The sequence below is a fragment of the Eutrigla gurnardus genome, assembly GCF_963514095.1.
Source record: "Eutrigla gurnardus genome assembly, chromosome: 3".
Classification (NCBI taxonomy): domain Eukaryota; kingdom Metazoa; phylum Chordata; class Actinopteri; order Perciformes; family Triglidae; genus Eutrigla; species Eutrigla gurnardus.
Genome location: NC_139917.1, coordinates 21,673,408 through 21,695,015, shown reverse-complemented (window position 1 = coordinate 21,695,015; position 21,608 = coordinate 21,673,408). Strand labels below are relative to the sequence as shown.

General features: G+C 41.5%; 2 protein-coding genes across 2 annotated transcripts in view; one reads left to right on the top strand and one right to left on the bottom strand.

The window, feature by feature from the left end:
- mxd4 (MAX dimerization protein 4) overlaps positions 1-2,715 on the bottom strand; it is a 122,762-nt gene extending 120,047 nt beyond the window's left edge. The window contains exon 1 of the mRNA XM_084040699.1: positions 2,706-2,715. The gene's annotated coding sequence lies outside the window, so the exon portion shown is untranslated. The remainder of the gene's footprint in view (positions 1-2,705) is intronic.
- fbxo41 (F-box protein 41) overlaps positions 1-20,214 on the top strand; it is a 39,088-nt gene extending 18,874 nt beyond the window's left edge. Inside the window, exons 4-14 of the mRNA XM_084040689.1 lie at positions 4,460-4,667; positions 7,522-7,595; positions 10,477-10,865; positions 12,609-12,844; positions 12,952-13,067; positions 13,408-13,560; positions 13,685-13,780; positions 13,911-14,029; positions 14,333-14,491; positions 14,711-14,826; positions 16,143-20,214. Coding sequence (XP_083896815.1) covers positions 4,460-4,667; positions 7,522-7,595; positions 10,477-10,865; positions 12,609-12,844; positions 12,952-13,067; positions 13,408-13,560; positions 13,685-13,780; positions 13,911-14,029; positions 14,333-14,491; positions 14,711-14,826; positions 16,143-16,205 — 1,729 coding nt within the window. The 3' untranslated portion in view covers positions 16,206-20,214. The remainder of the gene's footprint in view (positions 1-4,459; positions 4,668-7,521; positions 7,596-10,476; positions 10,866-12,608; positions 12,845-12,951; positions 13,068-13,407; positions 13,561-13,684; positions 13,781-13,910; positions 14,030-14,332; positions 14,492-14,710; positions 14,827-16,142) is intronic.
- The last annotated feature ends 1,394 nt before the right edge of the window (positions 20,215-21,608 follow it).

The window sequence follows — 21,608 nt, the reverse complement described above, 5'->3', positions numbered from 1 at the left end:
AGCTGAGTGGTTAAGCTGCTGGTGCATCAGTGCATTTCTTCCTTCCACTGAGAGAGAGAGAGAGGGAAAGGCTTTCCTGTGTTGCTTCCACGTTTCTCCTCGTGGGATTCGTGCATCTGTCTCCAGTAACAGCGAAAATCGGATACTGTTGAATAATTAACGAAGACTAATTACAAATGCATTACAATTTGGATGCCAAAACACAATGTAGCGAACACACCAACCTGCCTCAGCGACTCTATTAATAGCAGCTGTGTGGCTATATGTTATTATACTGGAGGCTGGACTGAAAGCGGTGCTCAGCCATTGTTGCTCTCCGTTTATTACGTTGAGTAATGAGAGCAGAGATTTGGCTTCAGGCGGCTTAATCATACACCGCATTAGGTAACGCTACAATCATTGAATTAAAATCAACGATACTTGGACTCACTATTTGTGCATTAAACTGATTCATCATATGCAGTGAGATGAATCATGATATAATCTGCAGTTTTCTTTATATTCAGTGGGTTTTTTTATGTCTGTCTCACAAACATCATCAGTATGGAGAATCACTAAAAAGTGCCAAAAGAATTGCTTCTGATAATAATTTGAGTTGTAAGCAAATTCTCCATATAATCTGATTATTTATATTACTTATTATAATTATTATTATTATTATTTCCTATCCTCTAAGCAGGTGTAGCACATTTCATAAATGAAGGAAATTCAAAATTACATATTGCATTAGAAATAAGCTGGAAATGCATAGAAACATAGAAACACAAAGAAAAAAATGGAATAAAGATAAATGAATGCATGAGAGGTAAAGATGAATGGTGACTGTAAAGTGGAGAATGATGGGTGCTTAAAGCTGCACTATGAATGAGTTCATATTAGCAATGGATTGAATGACGAGGTGTATGTGAAAGGGGTCGCTCATAGTAACAAACCCTGCACGGAGATTTATCACTCAACTCTGCAGCTCCGCTCTCATCAGCATCATCCAGACATACTGCACAGTACGAAACAGCAGACAGACAACGGTAACGACTAGATGGAGAATATGGTGGAGCATAAATGAGAGTAAATATTGTGCTGGACTGTTTGCTAGTAAGTAATTTTGCCAAATAACTTTAAAAATAAATGCTGCTTTAAGATTCAGTCACAATCAAACACTGGCTCTAAAGAGGGCCATTCAAGTTTTCTAGTCAACCATAGTTCTCCTACACGCTCGGCGGTAGACTGTTTATAATGAGTGGACAGAGTCACCATGACATCATCAGTTGGTTTGTGGGTTATTGGTTTTGAAGCCTCGAGTTCGGCATTTTGGCCGTCGCCTTCTTGGCTTTCTGAAACCAGATGTGATATAACAGATGTGGTGTTAAGTAGAGCCGAATGCGGAATAAGACGTTTGTAGGTGACAAAAAAAAGGTTCTAATGAACATTCATGAACTGAAAACTCTGAAAGGGTTACAGATAAAAACACTGATAGCTCCCAGACCAGACGCCGAGGTAGCGTCCTCAAGCATGCCGTGATGTATCATCTGTTTTACTCTAAATTGGACCATAATTTACAAAATGAACATGCTCCATTAAAGAAGACTTGAAACTAGCAATTGAGACCATATACTCATGTTTACCATGTTTACTGAGGTAATAAATCTAGTGAGAAGTTGGGACTGGACTGTATGCTCTATGGCTTTGATTGATTGTTCTATTAATTGACATTGGTTCCACCAATCATATGCAGCTAAGGCTGATACCACCAGCCATAATAAGCCTTCTGTTAAACGCAGGCACAGAAACGTAACCTTAGACAGCTTGGCTTGGCTTTATTAGCTGCATTTTGTTGCCGTTCAGTCTTTTGTGTTTGAAGTTAACCAACTATTTTGGCTAAAAGGGATGCTGTGAAATCACAGTGTACTTGTTAGCAACCATTTTGGAAGTATTTAACAAAACCAATAAGGGAATGTAAAGGAAAGCATGTGGTTAATTGCTGTTGATTATCATAATTGCACTGAACTACCATCATGTGGTGTGTAAGGTGTTACTACTTAAGGCTTGGAGTTAAATATCTTTGTTCATTAACAGTTATTAGTGTAATTTCCCACGACAAGCACATTATATCCCCTTATTTGGTTTAAACCAGACCTTTCCTCCCGTCTGTATCTTCAGTTTGTCACTTGTGTGTTAGGCCTACACTGCATGTTGAAATTCCCCTTTTCCTTTTCGAGAAGCCGAGAGTTGTTTATAGTTTATGTCTCATACAAATACACACATTCTTTGTGTTTTCTCTCTAAACGTCCACAGTGTGGATCTCCAGCAGTATACAGTATTACAGTAGGCCTCTTTTCATCACTTTACACCAGATTGTATGAGGCCCAAAGTAGATAAAAAACGTTATTTGTTCACATTATGAGTACGAGCCTAACAGAAGAGAGGTAATGGCCACTTCGTTTTGATATCATTTACTGATCCTCTGATTGTTCTCTCACATATTAAATAGCACCTTACTTTTGTTTCTACCCTGCGGTCAAACACCTCGACTAATTCTGGAGTGATTTTGCCTCGAGGATAAGAAAAGTTATCTGTGCCAGATCGCAAACTATTTTTATCTGAGAATGCCCCCATTTCAAGAACATTCACTGTTACAGCCGTTACTGTTTATGGGTGGCTTCTGGATTGTATAATAGTTCGTAGTAATGGTTGTTTGACATCAGTTGGATGTAGAAGCATCCATAGCGATTGGGTTATTTCATGAGCGCGGAACCTATTTTAAACTGATTGTATGTCCCTGTTCCCGGTCTGCAGTGACGGTCTGAACCTTTTCATGGTTGATTTAGCTTCGTCAAGGTCAGACGTCTGAATTGTCTTGTTAAGCTTCTCCTGACTGCATTGCTTAAGACAGGAAAGACACAAACAAAAAGAAAGCTCATGGGAATCGTGGAAGTCTCATATGGGAACAGTGAAACATGAAAAGTAAGTTCTATGTGGGTTGTTGGGGTGGGTGATGTCAATATATTCAGATATGAAAATGTTCGCCTGGATGTGAAAAATAGTGCTAAAAAAATATATTATTTATGGATATACAGAATAATTAACAACAATTTGGACAATTGATTAGTTTAAAAAGAATGTGTTCATTCAAAAAAAGTGCACATTCTGGCTCCTACCAGGTAATAATTGGCTGCTTGGTCTTGTTGTTTAATGATGAAATATCGATGGGCACTTTTCATGGACATTGTACTGTCTAAATGATTCATGGATTAATCCAGAAACTTAAACCAAATTTACAACAAAAACACTCAAAATTGTAATTTGTAGCCCTGTAAAACCTATGAATATGGCTTCAATAGATTTGTTAAATAATAACATTGTATCAAAAGATAATCTCTTATAGTGATGAACCTTCAGGTATTCTTGAGTATTTCAGCTCATTGTTTAGATCTCCAGCTTCACTCTGACATTGTTTTCAGCAGCAGGAAAGGTTGTAATAAACCCTCTGTGCACTATACCGCTGATATAACGGCAGACAGACAAAGTCAGCGAGCAACTGATGCACACAGTGGAGCAGCTAAAGAGCCGGATATTCCCCTCGGCAGTTTGTATTGGACTTACATTCACCAGGTGCACTCAAACACAACTCCACATGAATGATGAAGCCTGTAATTGCTGGATCTGTAAATACATATAATTATAGATATAATAACGCTTTGCTAAGAAATTCACCTTAAAAGGTGTTGATGCATATCTCAATGTGGTTTTCACAACTTGTTTCTGCTGCCTCCAAGTGGCCAAAAAAATATTTTCATTGTGTCACTATGGTATTTTACATTCACATTCACACTGAAGGGCAATTTAGAATGAAGCTAACCTGCATGTCTTTGGGCTGTGGGCTTATATAATTCATAATCCAAGGTTACATTTATTTTGTTAATATAACCTGACTAAACACATTTGAACATTTAGGATTTCTTAATTTTTTTTTTTTTGCATCATTCAGTGGTAGATCTATTTTTTTCAGATGACACTGAACAGAATCAGTGCAGGGAACACCAGAAACATTGTGTGCCGAGGCTGAATTCCTGGTTTGTTTGCCTCCGTATCTGAGTAACACACTGTCCCTTAAAAATGACGGGAACTTGGCCCCGCTGTGCTTGCAGCGGTATAAATATACAGCTGCTCTCTCACCCTCTATTCATCTCCTCTCTCTCTCTCTCTCTACCTCCCTCCCTCCATCTCTCCCTCCCTTTGTTTTGATATTGTGTGTTTTACCCTGGATGTGCGTTGTCTCCATGCAAAAAGAGAAGAATGGCAGCTTATGTGAATGTGAGAGGGTTTTCTTTCTTAGTGTCCGTTTTCAACACAATCGAGGTTATATGTAATTTGCCCCCTCATTAGAAACATATGCATGACGAGAGTATACCCCCGATACCCCATTAATATTGCCGTTGCCCTTCCCCTCCTCTTCCCTCAGGGAAGTCGCCCAGATTGACCACTTCCTTCAGGAGACGGCGGCACGCGAAGCCAACGCCAAGGTGCGGCTGCAGCAGTTCATCGAGGAGCTGCTGGACCGAGCGGACCGCGCTGAGAAACAGCTGCAGATCATCAGCAGCTGTGGCACCACACCAAACGGCAGCCTGGGACGCTGCAGCCTCCAGACCTCCAAGGGCAACGGGCGCCAGGTGAGAACATCCTCACCCGCGGGTTACTGCCGAGAACACACATGCATAACAAGGAGATATTTTTGTGTTTCAGATTAAACTTTACTGATGACATTCAAGACATTTACCGTTTTCAGAGTTGTTGGGCACCAAAATATAATACTTTGTACTAATAAACAATATTTAATATACAAATACATCACAATGAACTGCATGACAGCAATGTAAAAATGTACTCTTCGAAACATACGAGATGTTTCCGATCTAATTTTGTGACACATTTTAATTGTCATAGTAAATTTGATGACTTGACTTGTGTACTTGACTTTTATCTTTATATATATATATATATATATATATATATATATTGATTTACCACCAAAGACTCTCTGACAGAGCAGCAGTTAAATAGTGCATAAGCATTGATTATATTGAGTAATGTCCCCGTAATGCACTTCAGGTCAGAGCTATTATAGACTTTAAATTTCCCAAGACAAGAAGTCTAATTTTCTTTGAGGAGCTAAAGTACAGTATCTATGTTTTTCGTCACAGCCTCAGCTGATAGAGTCGAGGTCAGTGCTCTGCGCCGGTTAGTCAAGTACCCAAAAATTGGGAATCCATCTCATAATGGAGCTGCCTTTAGCTTGTGCACAAAATCACATTTCCCCCTCTTCTTTTGCCTGAGTACACGATGATACGAAAATGTAATAGCAGTTCTTAAAAATTCAAATTATTATCCAACACCTCTCAAAAAAGGGGTGACCTGTTTTATTGCACAGAGCTGTGTGCTGCCATGGAAACCTGTTCATGCTCTTGCTCAAGGTTCCAACAGGATTTTGAATCAGAAGTAATGTGGATCAGATCTGGCTGAGAGAAACTAGCTGTTTCATTTTTGACTCATTATATAAGAGATTCTCAATAAAAAAAAATCTTCTCTGATCACCATCCATGTCCACATCACTCCATATAGTCGTACAGTACGCTGAAAAATCATCTGAACTCATTAAATGCCATTTTTCTTGCAAACAAGAATTAGTAATTCAAATTATTTATATGTACCTTTTATTTTTCCTCAGCCATTCCATTTGAAAACAAATGGAAAACACTGCAACCTCAATGTAACGTCCGCTCCACAGATTCAAACATCAGTCAGTTTCCTGTAGGACTGTGAATAATTAAAATGACAAGTACATGCATGTAGTCACAGACTGGTTGGCACCTTCTAACGCTGTCGAGGGAAGCCCGGACGTGGCCCAACCAACCACGCAGCCTCACTCTCCGCCCCTCTGTCACGACATCAGCAGGCACCCTTATCTCCTAGGAGACAGCTTTTTAGAGCCACTGAGGTATTTTAGGACTGACACAGAGCGAAGCCATTGATGACTTGTTTCCTGCTCACGCTCTACTTCTAGCTCAAACTGAATGCATTTCTTCACCAATAATGCAAGGGCCGACACCTTTAATGTGATCATTGTATTTTAGAATGAGTTTGCCTTTTATAACAGAGAGACAAAGATGGGGAGAATTAAAGAAATAACTGAGTTTGAGACCAAACTTTGGTCACATGATTGGAGCTTTTACCCTCTGCCGGTTGGATTGTGTTCCACCCATTTCTGGGAGATTTGTCCCGGGTTGTGTTTTCACTGCAGGCTGGCCAGGAATGAGAGCCACGGTTGGTGTTTGCCATTTTCCTCCGTGGTCCATTTTTCACTGGCAGTAGGCCAGAAACAAGCTGTGTGAGTAGAAGCAGAGAAAAAGAAAGAGAGAGAGAGAGAGATGGTGTGTTTGTGCACGTTTTTTTCCTTGTGGCACATCACCAGTTCCACCTGGCACTACTTCACATGCACTTAAAACGCTGCACGCCACATACTTGAATGCACAGGCAATATGTGACTATGAGGATGTTGTGGTCGGGCAAAGGGAGAGTGAGTGTCGGGCTGCACACTCACCATCAAATACACGTACAAAAGGCTCACCTGCTTTCAGAGCTACAACCAGATATTTTGGGAAGTGGGAAAGATGCCGAGGGTTTTTGTGTTGCTATAGTTGGTCAGTCAGTCAATATGTACATAGTAGTACAAAGTAGGTAGTAAGATGGTGTGTACACACATACCTATACCGTATATTCACATGCATACACATAAATACAAAAGGGAAAATATCTCAAACTCTCAAGGGCTGAATCATTACATATTGCTTCATTGTGATCCTCATATGTCATCCATTTATTCCACTGTTAAAATATTCTTGATTTCTAATTCTGTAGGTCATTTTCTTTCTCTCTGACGTCCAGTTGTTAGAAGGTAGAGTTGGTTTTAACTAGTTCCTAGTTATCTGTTTCATAGCAAATTGTTAAACAACACTTTAGTTCATGACCACAACAGTCAGTTTGCCAGTATTCCCATTAAACGTTCTGTGGGGATTTCTGGTTCCCCTGCGCTGCCTTGCAGTGCCAAACTTTTATTTTCTAGAATGAGAATTTTCACGATAAAATAGACGATGATGATATTTCCTTGTTATTAATTTATCCGCAGTGGATGAACCCTTTCCATTTTATGTTCACTCCTTGAGCTCTTCGTTTGTGCCACCCTCTGGAGAAAATGACCACAATAATCTCAACAAGCTTATTCTTACCTAACTGATCAGCATTCATTCCCTATCGAGTGTACTCTACTGTCCTACTTAACCATACAGGAAATGTCTGTAATTTGTTGTTATTAAAGTTTTAAATATTTGATTGAGAAACTTCCCATGATAACCGACAGAAAATCAAGGCTGCTATCCATGCTTCAGCAGCTTACTGAGGAATACTTTCGAGTGTTTCTTTTTTTTTTTAACCAATGACACTTTTCTTCCTGCATGTTTGTGTCTCCAGAGGAACTCCAGCAACTCTGGGAGCACGAGAGGAATGTACCAAGTGTCTGAGCGACGCTCGTCCCCCAGCACAGGGTACGTCACACGCTCCCATCCCGCATTTACAAATGAATTCACACCTCTGAGATGTAATGCACCCAGACCACCACTGTGCCACGAGGAGGTTTAATGTGCGAGTGTGTAGACTCTCACGAGGCACCGTGTTATTCTGCAGGGAGATAATCTCTCTGTTTATCACTCTGTCTGGATTGATAGAAGCAGTCGGGAACAAAAAGTAGATTTTGTGGCTCTTGGCTGACAATTGAATGTGGTGCACCTCCTCTTTCTTACCTTGTGAGAGCTGACGTAGTGAACCAGAGTCTGTCAGTCGGGTGGAAATATAACCGAACCCCTGGAGCCGCAGGGCGTTGAACCACCACCTCCTCCACTCACAAGTACCGCAGTTACAGTTACTTTAATGAAAACGGTGGATGCGTCGTGTTTACAATCTGTTTCACTTGAGACTTTTTGTCTTCCTCATATTAGTTGAAATAAACAAATACAGACATCGTACTCCACAAATACTGAGATTATCTTTCTGTAACTTGGAAGGCAGGCTCACACTGCGGCTCCTACAGAGATTATACAACACTTTATGCTAAACATTTATTAGATTACTCGATTCATCTATTAGAAAAGTTGTCAACTATTTTCATAATATTTAATAATAATTGTTAGTTATTCATCATAAAAAAGCCTACTGTTTGCTTGTTCCAGCTTCTCAAATGTGAGGATTTTCCTGCCTTTTTTTATATAATTGTACATTGAATATATTTAGATTGTAAATAGATACTATTTTGTCATAGTTTAAGACTAAATGATTAATTGATAAGAATCCTACAATACTCCTCCTCTTGTTTCAAACTCACACTTCCACATGGAGATATTCATATGTACATCTCACACACTGAACTGTGGTGTATGACGGAAGAGACTCGTCAAACTCTCGTTCCCTCAGCGAGGCAGTGAGTTGCAGGTTAGATGTCTCTCTGCAGGAGGTGTGACTGAAGTATTTCTGTGTCCCTGCTGGAGATTTCAGATACACGGCTGTGCCACAATAAGTGACTAACACAACTGTCGATCCCAGTTGGTATGTGAGTGTGTTTCCTCACGTGACGTCACGGAGAACCTGTCAGGCCTTCCCCGTTGAATCATTGATGGCACGACACACACACACACACACACACACACACACACACACACACACACACACACACACACACACACACACACACAAACAACAACAAATATCCAAGCCTTCTGTCTTCTGGTTATTAATGGCCCTTCATGAAGTATGAAAATCAAGTTTTAGTGATTCATTGATATTGACCTCAGTCATGAATCTTTTTACACCAAAACGCCTCCTACTCTATTTTAGATTTTGTATCTCTTTAATGACCACACATTTCATATATTTTCATATAATTTAAATGTGAACAAACTTTATCAGAATCAGGACATAAAATGTAACTTTTTAAAAGTGAAAGTGTCGAGTCACCTTTTCTTTTTGATTTGCAAGTCAGGGAACAACACAAGCTGTGAGGTGGCACAGAGGGTATGGTGTCTTTCTTCCACTGATTATTACGTGTTTTTTTAAATATTTACTCTCAGAAGCACCTTGCATTCTGGGTACGCACTCTTAAATCATCAACTAGCAATTGCTCATCATGAACTTCTCATGATTGGGATCAATTCCTATCACGCTGCTACTGATTTAATGTTGACAAAACATACAAACAGTTTTCATCAAGGTACTCCTTTACAACCATTAAGCTGTAATGAACCACGGTTTTGGCATTGATCGAGTTTAGAGAAAAACTCTACTATAAACACTATTTTTGTTTTAAATAATCTAAATCCGTACTTGTGGCATGACGTGCATCTCATCTTCTCTGCATCATCTGCAGGTGCTGATAAGTGCTGCCTGCATTATCATCCGTGGTTATCATTTTCATGCAGACAATTATTATGCAGGGAGAATGAGGAGGGAGCACTGAGAAGGCAGAATTGGAGAAAAGAAAGAGAAATGTCCTACTTTCTGAGAGGCTGCTATTTGTAACTGCTCATTATTGGCTGGGAGGTTATTTAAGGTACTGTACTATGAATCCACTGTTATGTAGCTGGTATCGAGTTGTGGTTCATCCAAAACTGTCAAATCAAAATACCAATGATACTGTTTTCCTCAGTGGACCTTTAAGAACGTGACTGTGTGCTGAAGAAACGAAAAATCAGGTCAAACGACCAGGTCACTCAAAGATTTAGAGCCTCATTTTTTATGAAGCTATAGGCTGCAGCTGGTTAGCTTAGCTTAGCATTGGGACTTGAAATAAGAAGAAACAGCCAGTGTTGTAAGGTAGTTAAAAGGGTCTGGAGCATGCTTAGTATTATTATGAAACACACACACACACACACACACACAGAGAATAGCTCCCTCAACAGGCCCCACTGTTTACTATTACTCTTTATATTGTTGTATGTGTCTCTTTAAACTCGTTGATAGTGTACTGGGAAATGATATTCTTACTCTGACAGTGTTGGAATGCATGACTGTCCTTTTCTTTGAACTAATGTACATCTTTCCTTTTGACCATATGTTTCTTGCATAACTTTGCATGACCGGATGCTCTAGCTCGGGAGGTTATTCTGAAGGCATATTACCAAAAACAGCCCCGGGACGCAGCTGTGAATCAACAATTATATCTTTGATTAGACATGATGGGTTACAAACAATGTCACGATGACCACAATATTCTGCATAAATATCTGTTCGTTGGAAGGAGTAGTTGTGCTTCACGTTGATGATTACGATTACGTTTTTTTTGTGAGTAGTTGGATGTGGGATGGACCATCCATGTATTTGAGTATCTAAAACCAATCAATCATTATTAATAGTACAGTTCCTTGTCTTTTCCTGCAGAGCATCAGGGCGGATCAAGTCTGTCTCGCAGGGCTCCGGAGGTTACGACAGTGACAGCGTGGAGATGCATCCCATGGAGGACTGTCCCGAGGCCCAGTACTATCACATGCAGTGCCGGCTGGGCGAGGGGGGCTACGAGCGCTCCCCTGGGTGTGGCGGCGGAGGGTCGAGGAACTGGGGCCTTCGTAAGCAGGCTATTCAAAACTGGCAGCGCCGACCTTACAGGAACAGCACTGAAGGCGAGGAGGGAGACGTGTCAGACGTGGGCTCCCGGACCACCGAGTCTGAGGTGGAGATGTGGGAGCAAGAGAGGAGAGCTGTGGCTGAAGTCCAGCAGTCTGCCCCTCCGTATGCTCACCATGGCAGGGCAGGATACCGCCCTAACGCAGGTAATGACTCGTTATTCTTAGAAATGTACACACCGTCACACACTCTCTCTCCAATCTAACTCCCAGACATGAAGAGCAGGGACTGATGTGGATCTAGGTCAGGTTGAGTTGCAGTTGCTGAAATGCTGAAAACTGTGTCACTGGCCAACGCTCATTCTGCAAACAGTGTGGATCAGCCACGAGCATATCATGTAAACATGGAGCAAAGACGCCCCATCGCTGCTGTATGTGGAGAGAAAAATGTAAACACATCATTATTAAACGCTGAACTTTCTCTTCTGCAAATCACAAGTCTCTATAAATTATCATGAGTGTACCAAGTCATACATCCCAGTTGCTGCTATTCAATTTTGTGTGTCTGTGAATTTGGTAGAATATACTTGTGTTTGCCTGTTGTATCATCTCAGTTCCTCCTCTCCCCGCCAAGTCAGACCACCAATCACGTCCACTCATTCCTTCAGATCCGCCACAGATTGTGCATCTCTCCTGCGCTGCCCAAATCCTTAAACTCACTGCTGCTCGCCTCCATTTGAGTCCACGTATTGTCGGGCTTTCTACTAAATACCAGGTGGACTGAGGCAGTCTGTGAAGGAGCCAAACTGGGCCAGCTCAGAGCCCTATGACAAATTGGTATGAACTGCTATGACTGGCCCATGAACTCAAAGGCTTTTGTCACGTAGCACTCAACATGTTACTGGCATGCCTCCGCTCTGACGTAGTCCTCCTTATTGAGAGATTCTCTGCCAGGTCTTATCAGATGGTATCTACGGGCACAGTTTTTTTCTCAGCATGCAATGCACACCTTGGCTTTTTTAGTGCATTTGGCGGTCTTGAGCGTAGGTGGTGTGAGTGTGTGTGTGTGTGAGAGAGAGAGAGAGAGAGAGAGAGGAAGGAGAGAGTAAGTGATGGTTCATAGCCCCGATGGTTTTGAGCAGACGCCTTCGAAGGCCAAAGATGAAATGAGTCATCTAGGAGCAATCTGGCTGAGAGGACTAAGACGGACTTGGGCTGGATCAACCACTAGATAGCAATAGAGAGAAGAAAAAATTATGTAATCTCATTCAGCATCTTGTTCATTTTGTTGAAGGTTGGCGCCACCATGTGACAGAATATCCTTTAAACATTGTTTATATTGTTACTTTTTTCTTTAGAATATTGGTCTACGGCAAACTTCAGACCATCTCTCCAAGCTTGGAGTCATCGGGTTAAATGTATTCGGCCTATTTAAAATGCGTGTTCACATATTTATAACCATAATCAAGTTTATTCATGCTATTGTTGTTCAGTATCAAAATCAACGATTACGAAGTGTTTTACAAAAAGCAAAACATCTTAAAAAAAAAGCCCAAAAGAACAATCAAGCAAACAGTAAAACATGTAATTGAAACAGCAACAAAATCAGGGAAAATGACTCATAAGTAACTTTAACTTTAAAAATGAAACAACACACATTCACCAGGTAATGAAATGCAGCAATGGAGAGTCTTGTTTGGATTACTGGATATATGGATATATGAAATTCATATAAAGAAATGAAATCAAACTTCACTTTCTGAGAACATGTTTAGTGGACCGAGTGAAGGCTGGATTTGTCAATGTAGATGGTCGAGGCCAATAATTAGGATTTGAACTTTATCGTGTCGTTGAAGCCATCTGGTATTCCAAAAGTCCAAATTCAAAGCAAGGCTCGAATGATCAAAACCCACACATTGTGTTAAAGGTCTGGTTTTTGTCTTTCCACAGGTCGTTCTGATGGGGTCTACAAACCGTGCCGCCATGAAAAGAGCCCGTCCAGATCCAACGAGGTGATCAGTCCGGAGATCCTGAAGATGCGTGCTGCTCTCTTCTGTATCTTCACCTACCTGGACACTAAAACCCTGCTGAGAGCTGCTGAAGTCTGCCGTGACTGGAAGTTCGTAGCTCGTCACCCGGCGGTGTGGACCAGAGTGCTGCTGGAGAACGCTCGCATTTCTTCCAAGGTGCATGGCCGACATTTTCTACACTGTTATCAAGGCAGTAAGGTGCATTTACTTGTCTTGGCTGAGTATTGTAAAGATCTTCACTGGTTTCCATGTTTCTGCCTCAGTTCCTCAGCACACTGTCTCAATGGTGCACTCAGACGCACTCCCTCATCCTGCAAAACCTCAAACCAAGACAGCGGGGCAAGAAGGAGACCAAGGAGGAGTATGCTAAAAGCACACGGTGAGACACACAAGTTACAGTTTGAGGAACGTATTACTGCTTTGTGAGTTATTTTGATGAGAGGAAGCCAACAAGAGGAACTTCAGTGTGAGTTATGATCATATCCTCGTTCGCTTTGAGCTGAAAAAGCGAATTTGTTTTAAATGTTTTATGTGAAGGAGACACAGTACATTAGTTTGAGCAAAGCAGACACGCTGCTTCCATCATATGTCGCTGGAGGAACATTTTGTTACGTGCTATAAATTGTACAAGTGCTGTTCTGAGGGAAGGGAGAATGACTTCCTCTGCTCTGCCTCCGTCTGTATTTTTCTGGTGACCTTCCCTCACGTTTCCATCTAAGTGGCTGTCTGGAAGAAGGTCTGGAGGCGTTGTTAAAGGCCACAGGAAGTAACCTTCTGATACTGAAGATTTCGCACTGCCCCAACCTGCTGACCGATCGCTCCCTCTGGCTGGCCAGCTGCTACTGCCGGGCTCTGCAGGCTGTAACCTACAGGTAGACCAGTACATAGGTACCGGTACCAGGTGCCGTTGACCCCAGTGCTTTCGTCAGTGTGTTGTGGGCCGTAGACGTGCGTGTGATACTAACACAAATTGTGTAACATCACATTGTGTTCCAGAAGTGCCACCGACCCAGTCGGCCAGGAGGTGATCTGGGCCCTTGGAGCTGGTTGCAGAGACATCATCTCCCTACAGGTGGCGCCACTACACCCATGGTAATAGACAGAGAAATACACCAACTGTTTTTTATAAATAGCAAATCCTCTCAGAGTGATGATCAAAGAGAATCGACAATATCAGTGCTCAATAAATGAATGAACACGGACCTTATTTTGTCTCTTTTAGCCAACAACCTGCTCGTTTCAGTAACCGATGCCTGCAGACTATTGGACGATGCTGGCCACACCTCCGCGCTCTTGGTGTGGGCGGGGCTGGGTGTGGCATTCAGGGCCTGGCCTCTCTAGGTAAATATGGATTTTAAATCAATTCTTATTTTTGTTTAATTTCATTCAGTGATTTTAGCTACAACTAATAATCATGAACTATTAAAATACCTTCATGCTGCTTTTTTAAAACATGATCACATATACAGAAACAGAAAGGCATGTTAAACAATATTATTGTCATATCAAGTTGTAAACTATATTCTTTATAACAACGTGCATTTTAAGCTTATTGGTTGAGACGTTAAACAAGCTTTCATGCAAGACTCTAACGTTTGCTCCTTTCTTTTATCTCCACCACCACCATCAACCCACCACCACCAGCAAGGAACTGTATGCGTCTGCAGGTGCTGGAGTTGGATCATGTGAGTGAGATCAACCAGGAGGTGGCAGCCGAGGTTTGCAGAGAGGGCTTGAAAGGTCTGGAGATGCTGGTGCTCACCTCCACACCGGTCACCCCCAAAGCCCTGCTTCACTTCAACAGTGAGTTTGAAAACTGCTGCACTGATTTACCATCTAAAATACACAACATACATTTAACAGTTAACTGTTTATTCTTACTGTTCTTGACAGTGTAATCTCATGCAATATGTGTGTGGTATAAAGGAATTATTAACATTTATTATTATTATTATCAGGCAGTGCACATATTTGGGGTATTTTTAGTGTTAGGCTACTATAACAATGTGATCTTTCGTGAAGGTGTTTGCCGCAACCTGAAGTCCGTCGTGGTCCAGATCGGTATAGAAGACTACTTTGAGGACCCCAACAGCCCTGAAGCTAGAAAGTTGTTTGACGAGATGGTTAACAAGCTTCAGGTAACAGCACACATCACAAACTACTCGTAAACAGGGCGGGACTCGCCATCGGGAAGTTCTTTTATTCTTCACTTCCTGTTGTCAGTAGTTGCTGCACAGTCCTTGGCCGTGGATAGCCTGGCTCTCGCCTCCGAAGACAACACAGAGGGAAAGGCTGCCTGTCAAACTGGGCCTAAAACTCGAGCACGAGCGGTCTGATCCTTGTGTTCGTTGAAGTCTGATTGGCCCGTTCATTTTCATCGTGAATGTGACGAACTGTGACGAGCGTTTCAGCTCACTTAGGCTTGTCTGACCAGTTCTGGCAGGTGTCAGCAACACTTTCATCAGATTCTCTTTATACCACAAAAGCTACATTAGAGTTAATTACTCAGACAAAATCTTGTACTCACACAAAAGGCCTCGCAGGTTTAATCTCAGTCCCAGTAGGTCCCTGTTGTAAGCACATAAACAAATACAATTATGTGTGCACGTTTTGGCTCCTGACAGGAAGAAAACCTCCCTCGCACACTTTTACTGTACTACTCAAGGTACTTAAGGCAATGGCTAACAGGGGGGCGAGCTCCGTTGACTGCACTCCGTTAAGCCCTCTCTTCTGAATTTTCCTTTTTTCGGCCGACATGTCCTTGGAGTTTTACACCACTGTATGCACATGACTAACAGCTCGGCCAATACGTGTTCAGAGGATAAGATGCATCTATTTTTATCACAGCTACACACTATTTAAACCATGACTCAGTCCTTTGAAGTCCCAGTGATGGTTGGTTGTGGATCCGCCGGTGCTCACCAACTTGAGCAGAGGCTTACTGTGAGAGGCTCGGGCCATTCTTATAGCTGACCACACACACACACACACACACACACACACACACACATACAACAAATGTATAAAAATCCCAGCTTTTTATTTATGTTTTGTTTTTATGAGTCAGTTTACAGTGTGTTCCTCTTGGATATCACACTCAAGGTGGCGGGGTTGCTCACAGCAGTTAGGTAACCGCTCCAAAAACTGCAAACAGCTTTGATTTATTTTTACCCCTCCCTTTTTAAGTATGTTGGAAAAAGGAAGCTCTCTTTTTTTGTGTGTGTAATCGTCCATTTTAAAGGGAGTTTTGTAGAGTTGAAGCTCACAGTCGTCCTTAACCGGCTGCATCTTATCGGTTTACAGTTTTTTATAGCTTCCGTTGTTCCGCTAATGGAAGGAAACATAAAAGTATGAAGACGACAGGCAAAAGGAGGATTTAGAAGAAAAAAAACGACAGAAGTTTCCTTTGAAAAAAAACAATTCTGATTCCCTTTCCTCCCTTTTTTTCTTCCAGGCTCTGAAGAAGAGACCCGGCTTCTCCAAAATCCTCCATGTGAAAGCAGACAGTCTCTGCTAACATCTTTTGTGCAGATTCTTCAAGTCTTGGAGAGGCCCCATCTTGGCTCGGTCATTCAGAAGGACCCAGCTGTTTTGTGCCCGCTCCCTGGGGTTGAAGCACAGACAGGAACAACAGTAGATCACCATGACGAACCAGGACCAAGGCTCATTCCATAACCCATTCCCTTTCCAGTAAGGGGAAGTCAATATCTCCCTCACTGACCGCTGGTCAGAAGGCTTATTTGGACAAACAACGGCACTATATATCACAAGAAGGGCCTGTCGTACAGTCTGAAATAACACGAGAAAATGGTCAGATTGCACTTTCTTAGTCTCCTGCTGTTACCATAAAAAAAAGGATTGCGTTGTCGCACAGAGCCAGATCCCTTTGAATGCCTGGAGCCGGATCACAGTGCTGGTCGTTGCTGTCTGCATCTACACAATGCTCATCATTTACTCGAGACTACCTTCAACACTCGACAGCTCGTGGGCAGGAGCGCATTATAGAGCACACACACTTGCATACGCTGAAGTGCATCAAACGGTGATTTGGTGAAGTTGAAATGTATTTCCTCATGAGGTCTCGAGTTCTCAAGGTTCTTTCTTGAGGCAGGAGCTTTGTGTGTGTGTGTGTGTGTGTGTGTGTGTGTGTGTGTGTGTGTGTGTGTGTGTGTGTGTGTGTGTTTGTTGAGGATAGAATAAATGAGTTTCCATCCTGCCTGCCCTGCACGACGACTGTGTGTCGAACTGCATCCACCCAGGATTCAAACATGCTGCACCAGTGGAGGACACCCTCCCCGTAACACACACACATACACACACCTTGACAGTTCTTCTTCGCCACCTGCATGGCAGCGATGCGTTTACCTTCTGCTACCATCCTCCGCTTTCCTCATGTGAACAGCGTCACGTCACAAACCTGGACTCAAGTGTTTTTTGATGCTTGCAGTATTTCAGAGAGAGCAGGATCGCAGTATTTGATGTTGTTCATGAACGAGACCAGAAAGATGACCCACGATGCATTTCTTTAAAAAAAAAATGGTGCCATTTGTAACGGTGTCTGCCCTCATTCCAGCGAGCGTTTTCTCCAATGTGCCATTAAGGAGGGGGAGAGGGGTCTTGTACAGTAAGGCAGATGTTTATTAGTAACTCACAATGATTGGAGTTTGGATTTGAACCGAAGCAGCACTTACTGAGCTTAAGGGTGTTTTCTATGGAACGTGGTCTCCAGGTGTATACAGGTGTTAGTGTTTATATATCATGTGACTTTCATACTTTACCATACTAAACAGTGCCATTCCTGTTAATCGTGCTCGTCGCGGCTGAAGCCCTGATCGATCCAAAACATTTTTTTGGCTGGCACCTCCTGGCTCCCTCTGCTGGTTTTTTCTGAGCACTTACACAGCCGACAGCCAGCTGGTATGACATGGCACGTTGAAGTCTTTGCAGCAAGGAACGACTCTCACCTCTACTGAAAAACGAGAGATCACATCTTCAGCATCACCTTCACAATGAGGAGTTTGATTTGGTGTAATTCACGGCGACACTTTTGTTTAGCCCACTTTGCAGAAATTCTCAAGAAGTATGAGTAGCAATACTTACTTTTGTGAAACTTAGTGTTCGCTCCTCCATGCTGCAGATAACTTAATGGGAGGGGCCCAACGATTTTACACATTAAGATCTGTTGATGATTTAAAAGCAGTACTTCTCAGCCTGTAAACGGTTGTATAATGTACTCTGGCTCTGGAGGTGCTTTGTTAAGTCTGAGAAAATAACCCTTGGATTGTTGTCAGGCTTATGTCGGCTTGGAAAATACTCATTTATAGCACAGCAAGCTGCGTTACAAGCTGGGAGGGTGAAGAATGCTGAAAGATGTGTTTACAAATAGAGAAGTCACTTTTAATGGGACTTTTTTGGAGCTTGAACCATACCATAGGGACCAAAAGTCAGGATTTAAATGCCTCTACTGCATTTTTTTTTTTTTTTTAGATCAGTCTCTTGCGAGTCCCCAAACATTATAAAAGTGCAATACTAAATCATTGGAGCTCCTATTAGACGTTTACAATCACTTTGGCTTTAAAGAAAACAGGCACACAGTTTTGAAACATATATCTTCCCCTGCGACATGTTTAGCCCACGTTATCCGTTTTGCCTTGCACACATCATTCGTCTCTACAACATTCGTTTGCCGAGCAGGCACGAAAAAGTAATAGACCAGGAGAGCAGCAAGCTGATGTTTCTGGGGGTCTCTTTTTTCTTGTCAAACATGATTATGAGGACTTGTGTAGCTGCATATTGTAGTGATGATGTTCCAGGTAAATGTGTGAGAACAACTGTGGGTGTCCATCTCTTCTTGTTCTTCCAGTACTGCATATTATAATCCCACACTACTGATTCATTCGAGGGGACGTTCGTTTGTGGGAAAAGGTGGGAAACTTTGCTTTCACAATAGCGAAAAATACAAAGCACTTGTTGATTTTTAAGTTCTAGACAATCCTGCCTTCGCTATCAGCTACTCTGTACATAGAGTTTGTAAAAAAAAACAACTAAAAAAGCAAGGAGAAGATAAAGGACCAACATTTGATGTTATATAATATTAAGGTCTTCATTCTGTACGCATTTTCTCTCCAAAGTTGAATGAAAGATAAACATAGAGAATTATATTATGTATAACAGTAGTGTGCAAATTGCAGTTGTGTATTAGATACTTTATATTAAATGTGCATCAGAGTCATATAGAGATGGAAATTATTTAAGAAGAGGATAAAGATGATAATTCAGCTATTTATTTCTATAAAAAAAAGCGATGTGTATAATGTTGGCATGTTTGTGTTCAAGCATCAATCATTAAGTTGCCTTCTTAACTGTTCTGCTACTGTGACGAGAAAATTATTAGATGTTTAAAGAGCTTTGATTGCCTGCAGGTTAATAACTTTTATTTTCTTTTTTTTTTTAAATCCAGTCTGTTGTTGCACTAGTGAGAAAAAAAAATATTTCAGATGTTTATTATAAGAGTGTTGTTTTAATGTTCAGCTATTTCTCAGTATTTGACAAAATATGATGCACTTTTCTTTCCCTGAACCCTTTTATTTGCCCCCGTCGATCGTCGGTTTAGTCAGAAACGACGCTGGTTTCTGTCAGCGGGCGTTTTTCTGTCGTGGTATGAAACCGCTTTTCGTGTTCGGTTTCACGGGGAGGAAGATTTTGGAAATACAGCGATATACATATTCATATGAACTGAACAGCTTCTCTTACACCATCTGTCATAACTCACCGGTCGGGAATTAAACATTGGAAGTGAATCAACTACATTCAAGTGCTTTTTAGGTTCATTCCCAATATGAACTTACGTTCATCTGAGTATCTGTGCCTGTCTTTGTTTTTAGTTTTGCATTGTACTGTACATTTCATGCTCATACCAACAGTATGTTTGCTTTATTGTGAAAACGGACCTGCTGAAGATGTAACTGATTTAGAGGTGCCAAGTAGAGTCCTTTGTTGTGGCTTATACCTCTCCAAATATAGAGCAGAATCATTTTAATGTATTTATTTTGATTCAGAAACCGAAGCATCACTTACAAACACAGGCGCTTCGTCGTCGTCGTCATGTTTATTTCACTGTTGAGTTTTTTTTCTCCTCCTCTTCTGCAGTTCCACATACCATGTATCATGCCGTGCAATTGAAAGACAGTGTTCGTGTACCTCTCTGTACATATTTTATGTGTGAATGATTGTACTCTGCCCATTCATCTGAATAGTATTTTACACATTACCTCAACACTTATCTGGGCAATTAAGTGTGCAGTTTGTGTCTTTGTAATTCCTTTCACGTTTGACTGCCGTCTACAGGTACGCCTATTGACACATGAACTTCATCCTCGTTGCTCACGACAACAAAAACGGATTCTATCGCTGAGAAAACTTTCCTAAAAGATGATCAGCCTCCTGAGATGACTGCAATATATGGAAATGTTTTACTACTCATTTTCACTCATTTGTTGCCATCAATAAAGTTGCTTTAACTTTTATGCGTTCGTACTTTCAACTACTCATAAAAAAAACTCATGTTTAAAGGAGTTGTAGATTACGAATAAGACCCAAATTAATTTCTTGAGCTAATTGCCGCTAACAATAGTTCAGAGTGAGTTCTGATTATCCAGAATCGTGACATTGTGTCTTGAAAGACATGTTTACTGTTGAATTCCTTCATTACATTTTTCAGTGTAGCATCTTCTGGGGAAATCTCTGTACTCACAACGCTGATAGAAACCAGTAAAGAGGTAAGTGAGAAAATGTGTATTTGTGATTTCAGCATGTCTTTTTAAGCCTGTGTATGGGAGCTTATTGGGAACAATGACTGTATAGAGAGGCGAACTCCCTCCCTCCCCTTCCGGACAGCAGTCAACAGTGAAAGACATTTTGATCCTGTTAAAACTGCGCCCCAAATTACACGTTTGTCAATTCAAAATATAATTTTCCATCTCAAGAAAGTCGTGTTTAGTCAAGTATCAAGTTAACCTGTTCAACTGCTTATTAATGCAACTATCTTATCAGCCAATCTCAACTCAATCCTTTTAGGCATACAGACTTGGTCTATCTCCTGGAGTTCAACCCAGGGATATTGTCTTGGCATAATTAGTAGTAATTGTATCAACTGAGCATTGTTAAAATGCCAAATTCTACCTGAATATTGTTGGTGACCACATTTTCCCCTTTGTGACAATAGGTTGCCCATCATCCGATGGCCACTTCTAGTAGGGTAACATGCATGTTGCAACATGGACAGAATTCTCTGAACTATTGCAAAACCTTTTTGAATCTGTTGGAAGATGCAAGCCAAGAGGCTTGCTGATACAAGATGCATCCTAGATATAAACCGTGGACTTGTCACACTTGTTTCTCAGAGTTGTGAATGCGTGTTGTTTGAGAGATGCTTGTTCATTCTTTTTTTTTTTTTTTTTGGTTTTCTTGCTCCTCAAGGTTTTCTATAGAATCTTAATTCTCTGACCTGCCGGGCCCTTAAAGAAGAAGGTGTGGGCTTCCCCTTTAAAATAAGAAGTTATTGATGCCACCTGGGTTAAAGTGCACTGAAGATCCTCCCTGATTATCCACCAGACAGCAGGTGACAGGCCATAAAAAGTCTTGGAACAGTGCAACAAGGTTGGTCTGTTGTTTGTCCAAAATGTGTGGCAGTATGCTGTTCCATTTCTTCCCACTCACTCACTACTACCAACCATCCTCAAGTACAACACTATGCTAATGACAGCAAATATGACTACAAGGAACGTTCTGTGGATTTCCTTCTTGGGTGTGTTTTGGTCACCATGTAGTTTGGAGAACCGGCATACTGATTGGGGATTCCTCCCGGTGAAAGAGCTTGTAGGCTTGAGTGTGATCCCATCGCCCTGTCATGTGGTGTGAA